General features: G+C 44.4%; 1 protein-coding gene across 1 annotated transcript in view; it reads left to right on the forward strand.

Annotated features, from left to right (window-relative positions):
- The window catches only part of Gch1 (GTP cyclohydrolase 1), a 36168-nt gene extending 27743 nt beyond the window's left edge, over nucleotides 1–8425 (forward strand). The window contains exons 4-6 of the mRNA XM_021182170.2: nucleotides 3404–3435; nucleotides 4827–4911; nucleotides 6386–8425. Coding sequence (XP_021037829.1) covers nucleotides 3404–3435; nucleotides 4827–4911; nucleotides 6386–6512 — 244 coding nt within the window. The 3' untranslated portion in view covers nucleotides 6513–8425. The remainder of the gene's footprint in view (nucleotides 1–3403; nucleotides 3436–4826; nucleotides 4912–6385) is intronic.
- The last annotated feature ends 1046 nt before the right edge of the window (nucleotides 8426–9471 follow it).

Below are 9471 nucleotides of genomic sequence, written 5' to 3' on the forward strand. Positions count from 1 at the left end.
CCCCCCCCATCCCCCCCAACCCCTGGGTTGTGTATTCCTCTGTTCTGATCTAAGGGTCCTTGAATCTGCTGCTGGAATGTTCTTTCTCAAGTGCAGACTTCATTGTGCTGCCCCTTTTGTGACTGTCCATAGCTTTTAAGACAAAGTTCAGGTTCTTTGGAGTAATGGAGAAGACTCCAGAGAGTAGAAATTGAAGTCTAATCATTGAAATATTGAATCAGAGATTGCTGGAGGTCTAACTGACTGAGGGATCCATTCTAATATTTAGAGATAAAAGTATGTGTATCAAAAAGATAACCTTAAAAACCTCAATGAATCTTTGTTCTTTTTGAGAGCTAGTCTAGAACTCACGGCAGTCCTCTTGCCTCAGCATCCTGAGCACTGGCTTTGCAGGGGTCAGGCATTACATCCAGCAAATGTATGACTCAGTTTTCATAGCTGAGGCGAGGATGCAGTACATGGGAAGCCAGGAAAGCTGCCTGTGAACATAGGGGAAACGGAATGGTTAATGTTGCCGTGGGGTGCTCAGCGCTGCCCAGTTCCATGAGTATCCCTTGTTGACTCGCCAAAGAAATCACCCATTTGTGATGTATTGCATTCATAGAAGAGCCAGGCGTGGTGGTGCACACCTTCACTCCCCGCACTCAGGCACAAGGATCTCTGAGTTCAAGGCCAGCCTGGTCTACTTAGTGAGTTCTAAGGGAGCCAGGGATACGTAGAGAGACTGTCTCACCAACCAAGAGACATGATTCATAGAAGAACCCGAAAAGTTGCCTGGGTAAAGTGTTATCAGGAGTCACCTGCTCCTGATAACATAGCCTGCTAAGACTAGGTAAGTTACAGACTCAGCTCATTGACAAATAACAGTGGCACAAGTTCTGATTGTTACAGAAACATGTTAGTTGCAATGCTATTTTCAGACCCAGTGAGGCTCACTCCTAGTGCTTTACACAAAGTCAACAACCACTGCCATGGAGGTGCACTGAGGAAGGCTGTGATGACCTCCTGGTCCTGTGTGGGGGCGGCCGTGCCGTGCTGTGGGGAGGTATAAGCAACTGCACTGAGAATACACAGGACCTAGCACCTAGCCATAGTCTGTCCACATGGCAAGTCAGGGCACGGACAAGATCCTTGGGTATCTTGCAGGAAGAAGCGCACACAGGTATGTGTTCTCAAAGCCCTGGCAGAGTGAATACCACCCGTGCAGCTTTCAGTCGGCCTTAAGTGGTCAGTGCGGTGGGTGGGGATGGGGAGTTGGCTCAGTCCCACAGTTTCTAAACATTTCGTCCAAGTTTTCTTCAAAAATCCAACTTCTCGCCGGGCGTGGTGGCGCACGCCTTTAATCCCAGCCCTTGGGAGGCAGAGGCAGGCGGATTTCTGAGTTCGAGGCCAGCCTGGTCTACAGAGTGAGTTCCAGGACAGCCAGGACTACACAGAGAAACCCTGTCTCGAAAAACCAAAAAAAAAAAAAAAAAAACAAAAATCCAACTTCTCTTTGAACCAACATCTCTCAATTGTGGGCTCCTGTTTTTTTTTTTTTTTTTTTTTTTTTTTAAGAGTACATTAAAAACAAGGAAATCCTTTACTTTAAGAGGGCAAGAACCAGGGCACAAGCAGGGTACAGTTACACTCAGAGCCAAAGTTCAGTGTCAGGTGTCTGGGACTCCTATCTTGGCTCCAGGGGTCTGAGCAGTTCCACCCCCTGACTTTCTACCCATAGCACACAGTCAGTCTAACAGGCCCAGGTGGCTTCACGCCACAGCTACTGTCCTTGGTGGTCATCCTGTGGCACTGGCATTTCCAAAATGTGGGGGTGTCTGTGCAGCTGAGTCACACTTTCATTGGTAGCCTCCTGGGATCTTTTATCAAGACTCTGACACTGCCACAGGCTGCCAGATATCAACTTCTCTCCATGACCCTTTCAATCCTGGGCCTTCTGCTGCAACTGAGGTTGCTCCTTCACCAAAGGCCTCTTCTGGCCTCTCACAGTACAGAGCCTCTGCTACTTCTGTGACCCTTTCATGTCACTAAGCTCAGCTGTCAGCATGAGATGCAACCTTGGGCCCCTCTGCATTATAGCTCTGTGTGCTGACCCTGAGGAAATAACTCAAAACATTTCCCCTTCATGACACTGGTCTCTTAGTCACAGATAGTTCTTCAGCTCTCGCTGACTTGTTTGGATTTTCCCAGCAGAGTGAGGGCTTTACTTCAGTGGCGTTGGTCTTTTGTTAATCACAGCTGATTCTTCAACTCCAGCTTACCAGACACAATAGATTCTTAATTCAAAATATCACATGAAGGCCCCGATAACTAGCTATGGATTCACTCACAAACCTGGCTTCTGTTGTCTGCATTGTTCTCAGCGATGTCTTTACACTTCTCACCACAGCCTATTAGGCTTGACGGCCTCTCCAGCCCAAACATGGTCATGTCTGTCACAGCAATGGTCCATTCTTTGGTACCAGTGTTTTGTCTTATTTAGGGTTACTACTACTGCTGCTGCTGTGGCTTAACACGGTGTAGATGGCAGTGTTTAGATGGAACCTGTGGTTTATTCCTCGGAGTCGCCATTTCTCTAGGAGCAAAAAATCTACATTTTATAACCACTGAACCCAAGACATAGAGTGACTCGTGTCATGGGGGTCTCCAGATTGGGTGGTCAGTGTGATGACGCTTATGCCACTGATAGGTGCATGTTAGCTAAGATGGAGCACTTTGCCAGAGGTGTGTATAGGTGTGTGTATGTTCTAAACTGTCTCATAGAAGAAGTGACTCTTAATGGAGTCCAAAACGTGAGCAGACAGTAATGTTTCAAGGAAATATTCTGTCATGCCAATTGCTGCCCCCACACAGGCTGTCCATACATACTACCACCTGGCAGGTTTCACTGCAAGGCCAGGAGCCTCGTATTTGGGAGAGCATTAATCCTGTGAAATACTTATATAAACCCTTCGTGAAGAAAGGCCTGAAGAAATCTAATCTTCTCTAATCTGATTACTCTAATAGATTTAGCTGGTTCAGTAGTTGACCTACTATTAATTAACAAATAGCCTTTTTATTTTTAACTCGAACCTTAAGCTCTGATAAAACAATATGATTAATTAGAGGGCCCGAGACTCAGCTTGAATTGATGACTGGGGGGCGTCAAGATTTGTTACTCCCCTGTAGTTATGTTTGCCCTAAGTGAGCTCTACACTCGGGGCCCATTAGTTCTCCCAGTTTCTCTTTAGGGGCATGGGAACAGAGCTGAGGTGTGGCAGGTGCTCTCTGCTTGAATGCTTCCAAAGGCCATCTCCCCTGGCCACACACCCACCTTTCCAGCTACAAGCTCACTGTCTCACGAGGCTTTGCTGAATTCATTTTATTAAACACGTGACTAACCAAAACATTTCTTTTTTTCTAGGATTGTAGAAATCTACAGTAGACGACTACAAGGTAAGTACAAGCTTTATCAACAGAAAACATTTCCCCTATTACAAATTAATAAATGTGATGCAGAAATCGAGCCTTCCGAGGGAGGGCCCAGAAACGTGTGTTTTAAACCTGTAGAGGAAGCCCCGCCGTGCTTTCAGGCTCCTCCCGTGTCTACGCATGTATGGACATTTTCAAACCAGACCCTTTACATCGAAACAAAAGCAGGCTCATATGTACACACAGCCTGTCCCGTTTCCTGTTCAACACACCTTAAACAACTTCCATACCTCACACCCCTAACCACGTGGCTGTTTCAAGTTCCATTGTGTGAACTAATCCTCCAGCCAACCTCTGCTCTGGGAGGCATTTGGATTTTGTCAGTTTCCTGGCATTGGCATGATTCTGAGGACATGTTTGCATGTATTGAAAAAAGCAATGTTCCACCCAGATGCCCCTCAACAGAGGAATGGATACAGAAAATGTGGTACATTTACACAATGGAGTACTACTCAGCTATTAAAAAGAATGAATTTATGAAATTCCTAGGCAAATAGATTGACCTGGAGGGCATCATCCTGAGTGAGGTAACCCAATCACAAAAAAACTCACATGATATGTACTCACTGATAAGTAGATATTAGCTCAGAAACTTAGAATACCCAAGATATAAGATACAAAGCACATGAAACTCAAGAAGAACGAAGACCAAAGTATGGACACTTTGCCCCTTCTTAGAATTGGGAACAAAACACCCATGGAAGGAGTTACAGAGACAAAGTTTGGATCTGAGACAAAAGGAAGGACCATCTAGAGACTACCATATCTGAGGATCCATCCCATAATCAGCCGCCAAATGCTGACACCATTGCATACACTAGCAAGATTTTGCTGAAAGGACCCTGATATAGCTGTCTCTTGTGAGACAATGCTGGGGCCTAGCAAACACAGAAGTGGATGCTCACAGTCAGCTATTGGATGGATCACAGGGCCCCCAATGGAGGATCTAGAGAAAGTACCCAAGGAACTAAAGGGATCTGCAACCCTATAGGTAGAACAACAATATGAACTAACCAGTACCCCCCAGAGCTCGTGTCTCTAGCTGCATATGTAGCAGAAGATGGCCTAGTCGGCCATCAGTGGAAAGAGAGGCCCATTTGTCATGCAAACTTTATATGCCTCAGTATAGGGGAATGCCAGGGCCAAAAAGTGGGAGTGGGTGGGTAGGGGAGTGGGAGTGGAGGGTATGGGGGACTTTGAGATAGCATTGGAAATGTAAATGAGGAAAATACCTAATTAAAAAAAATTAAAAAAAAAAAGAAATGAAATCAGCAAAATAGAAACACACACACACAAAGCAATGTTCCATCTTCTTGTGTCTGGCCTTTCAACCTACCTCTTTGTCACACCCTCAGTTCAAGAGCGCCTCACCAAACAGATTGCGGTGGCCATCACAGAAGCCTTGCAGCCTGCTGGCGTTGGAGTAGTGATCGAAGCGACGTAAGTCCAAACCTGTCTTTGATAATGTCCAACACAGCATCAACACCAACCTCTGCCTCTAGTGCCGCTCAGCTTCTCTAGGACCAAGTAACGCTGCTGACCCAGGAGCCAGGGATAGAAAAGATTTTTGTTCTGATTTTAATCTTATTTGGATCCTGTGCATGCGTATCTGTGTTTGTGGAGGTCAAAGGGAGAGTTACAGAGAATTGTGAGCCTCCCAAAATGGGAACCAAATTCAGGTCAGTTGATGTTCTGGTAACCACTCCAGCCCCTAGCTTTTTCTTTTTTCCCTCTTGTGAGAGCTCTTAGAGTCTTAAGTATCACTGCTGACGTTTGTTTGCGGTCAGCAGTAGTTTTGGTGTCTCCCCTGTTTCCTTAGCTTTTTCATGAACACACATTTGTTAAATAGAAAAAAGTAAGACCTGGTACTAAGGGCAGCTGAAGACTGTTTATAAGGAGAACAGATATTTTCTAGTTTTCAATGTCATTGCTAACTGAGGTTTTAGGGAACACACTGCTGATTGTGTTTATGAGGCCGTGTCTTGATAGCATAGAGGGCAGCGTTTAAACCAGAGTAAAGAGTGGCTTAGTCCTCAGAGTGCCATTTCTCTAGGCATGAAAACATTCAGGTGCTTCCTTGCAACAGTGTTGCCATCCTCACGCACCCAGGACTTCTCACTGCGTTTAGCTGTAATGCAAAACCCATCTATCCCGCTCAGTGCTCAGAAGCCCTGTGCAGTTCCACGTGACCAACTCTTTTGGATCCCACACTGGAGTGACAGTGTGTGGTGTTTGTCTTTCTGTGTCTGCCTTCACCTCATGTAATGGTCTCCAGACACACTTAGACTGAGTTATGAGAATTATACACGTTGTATAGGACGTCCTCGCCCATGCTATGGAGGTCCCCAAGCTTTGGCCTTGGTATGCTGTCTGTCTTCGCCATGTTGCTTAGACTCACTGACCACTTTCCCCTGCATTTGCTGGCATGATCGATGTCCGTGAGCATCTCTCTGGACACCCTCTTTGGTACAGTGCCATCATACCACAGTCCTGAGGGTGGAACAAGCCCTCTGAAGTTCTTTTAATTCAGAACTACATTCAGCCACTCAGCTGGGAAATTTCAAGGAGTTGTCCTGACTAAAAAGCCCATCTGTTGGGCAGTATTAGATATTTAATAAAGACTGCTTCAAAGTTGGAAGAAAAAAAAAAAGAACATATGTGCTCCTTCACCCAGGAAGAAAATTCTGTTTTCCTCTCCAGATTTGGATGTATCAAGGACTCAACCACGAATAGGAATAAAAGCTGAATGAGATAAAATGATTCAAGAGAAACTTTAATGTTTTCCTAAGAGGGGATGTTTTGATACTCTGGATAACTGAACTGAGACCAATTTTTTTGCCCTGAGTTTTATTTAACTGAAATAAGTGTTGTATCTACTCCTGTCTGCTTTTTAAACCAGCTCATTTTCTTATAGACACATGTGCATGGTAATGCGAGGCGTGCAGAAAATGAACAGCAAGACTGTCACTAGCACCATGCTGGGCGTGTTCCGGGAAGACCCCAAGACTCGGGAGGAGTTCCTCACACTTATCAGGAGCTGAGCTTCCGTGCGCAAGCCCGGGTTTGCAGACCCCACTGCTGCGGGTGGTATCTGTCTCAGTCGTACATTCCAGTTTCAGTTGGTACACTTGTGGACTTTACTTCTCATCATGAATTGTATTTAATAATTATTTATATAGATACGTCAAATAAAGGTGATCAACTAAGGGTGAGCTTCCGCTTTCTTCTCGCCACCGTCTTAGTGGCAATGTTAAAGTGAACTGCCAGGAGTATAGGCTATCCACAGCGACTACTGCCATTCAGAGCCCCCAGGAATGCTGGGAGGGAGGGGAACTCATGCATTTGGTTGACATAATCACTGACTCATTAGCAGAGGGCACTGGGCATTCAAGGAGCCATGGCCACTATGCTGTTTGCTGCCTCCAGTGGGCATAGTCTAACGTTGGAGTGCTGGAGATGGTGAGGGGTTCAGAGAGCATTGCCCTCTGAGTTCAGAGGCCCACAGACACCTGTCTGTTTTGATCATGCATGTGAAGCTACCAGGGACATTTTCTTCCTTATATTTATTAACTGTCCAGCTATAGCACTAGTCTCTGAGGGAAGGTGGTAGGATATCTGCCTTTAATTTTGCTGTGAGTTAAAAAGACAAAATTTTTACCTTCTATATTTTGAAATTTTGAGAAGGGAGAATCCCTTTCTGCAGTTGTCTCCTTAAGTTTATTTTCATGTCAGCTACGTGGATTTAGAGGGTTGACTCTGTGCCTTGGTGAGAATATCACACCATTTGGAGAGCAGGTACTTCTGTCATCCTTTCGGACAGCCATTACTTCTCAAGTTTATAAGTGCTGACTCGGCACATGGCTGATTTCCTGTAAGAAGTCCTTGGGAGTTTACTTTGTCTATTCCAAGGAGATGCTTCAAAGAATTTTCAGAAACTCATATGAGGTATTTTTTGCAATTATTTCCAGGATCTTTTGGAACGGCCGCTCAGTCAGCTCTGTGGGTTCCCAGCTCCTCAGAACTGCAGAAAGCATAGGATGATGAGGGAGGCCAGGGAACTGTGCCCACTGCTCTGGACAGGCCATGCTGTGGCTGTTGGTGCCCAGAGGACTTTGGTCTAGTTCTTTTCTTGTTGGTGTGTGCCTTGTCTTCAGTACAAGTGTATCCAGAGGTGTAGCTGTCCGAGAAGTGTGGCTACGGACCAGTTACCATGTCCTCCACTGGGGCAGTGAGGGCCAAGTTAAATCACAGCATTGTTGCTCCCCTGCACAAACACAATCATAGCTGTTACAATGAAGAGTTCTCCCTCTGGCTGACAGTGCTCTTTAAATGAATTCCTGTGGTCTTATCTACCACTTAGACACTCAACAGCTTATGATAAGACAAGAGCTGGTTTTTAATTTTATTATTAATTTTTTTCACTTCTACTTTTTCCTAGCACTTTCTATATTTAGAGTCAGGTTGATTTTGAGTTTCCTTTGAAATCTAACTGATAGCAATGTTAGCCTGCTCTGCTATTTAGACATTTCTAGGTAGAATGCTAAGTACGTAACCTGTGCTTGGTATTTTAAAGTAAACAAAACCAGTGTGACTTGACTTAGAGGACCAAAGACATTGTTAGATATACCTTCATCTTTCTGGGGGGTTGGTCACTTGTATCCCTTCTAAACGACCCTGTTGGGTCATTCTCTAGAAGTGTTCTTAACAAATGCCTGACATCTCCAGGCTGTGTTCTCATTAGCATCTGTGTAGGGGGAGCCTCATCTGTCTCAGTCTCGTCTGTAGTGTTTCAAAGTGACCTTCTCACATCCATGACACCAAGTACATTTGGGGAATTCTTAAGAATTTGATGTATTTAAATATACTGTTCAATTACACTGTGTGAATTTACTGTATGTATATGTATGTTACTGAAGTTGGTTCTATTTAAATGATTAAAGTGTTTTTAATTTTGTTCTTGTGGATATTGTCTTTTTTCAGTCACCATTATAAGTACATTATATCAATTAATTTGATTATTTTGGTTCTGTTTTAGCTAAAATATCCATCACAAAGGTTATGTTTACCCAGTAAAGTGTTAGAGTACAAATCTCAATGATAATTTGATGTAACCTGAGGCTTTGGTAGTTTCTCTTTTATTATTACTATTATTATTATTTTTAATTAGGTATTTTCTTCATTTACATTTCCAATGCTATCCCAAAAGTCCCCCATACCCTCCCCTACCCACCCACTCCCCTACCCACCCACTCCCACTTTTTGGCCCTGGCGTTCCCCTGTACTGAGGCATATAAAGTTTGCAAGTCCAATGGGCCTCTCTTCCCAATGATGGCCGGCTAGGCCATCTTCTGATACATATACAGCTAGAGACATGAGCTCTGGGGGGTACTGATTAGTTTATATTGTTGTTCCACTTATAGGGTTGCAGACCCCTTTAGCTCCTTGGGTGCTTTCTCTAGCTCCTCCATTGGGGGCCCTGTGATCCATCCAATAGCTGACTGTGAGCATTCACTTCTGTGTTTGCTAGGCCCAACAATAGCCTCATAAGAGACAGCTATATCTGGGTCCTTTCAGCAAAATCTTGCTAGTGTATGCAATGGTGTCAGAGTTTGGAAGCTGATTATGGGATGGATCCCTGGATATGGCAGTCTCTAGATAGTCCATCCTTTCATCTCAGCTCCAAACTTTGTAACTCCTTCCATGGGTGTTTTGTTCCCAATTCTAAGAAGGGGCAAAGTGTCTTGAGTTTCTTCTTGAGTTTCATGTGTTTTGCAAATTGTATCTTATATCTTGGGTATTCTAAGTTTCTGGGCTAATATCCACTTATCAGTGAGTACATATTATGTGAGTTCTTTTGTGATTGGGTTACCTCAGAAAATTGGACATAGTACTACCGGAGGATCCCGCAATACCTCTCCTGGGCATATATCCAGAAGATGTTCCAACCGGTAAGAAGTACACATGCTCTGCTATGTTCATAGCAGCCTTATTTATAATAGC

The sequence above is a fragment of the Mus caroli genome, unplaced genomic scaffold (assembly GCF_978045245.1).
Source record: "Mus caroli unplaced genomic scaffold, Mus_caroli_1 scaffold_12, whole genome shotgun sequence".
Lineage (NCBI taxonomy): Eukaryota > Metazoa > Chordata > Mammalia > Rodentia > Muridae > Mus > Mus caroli.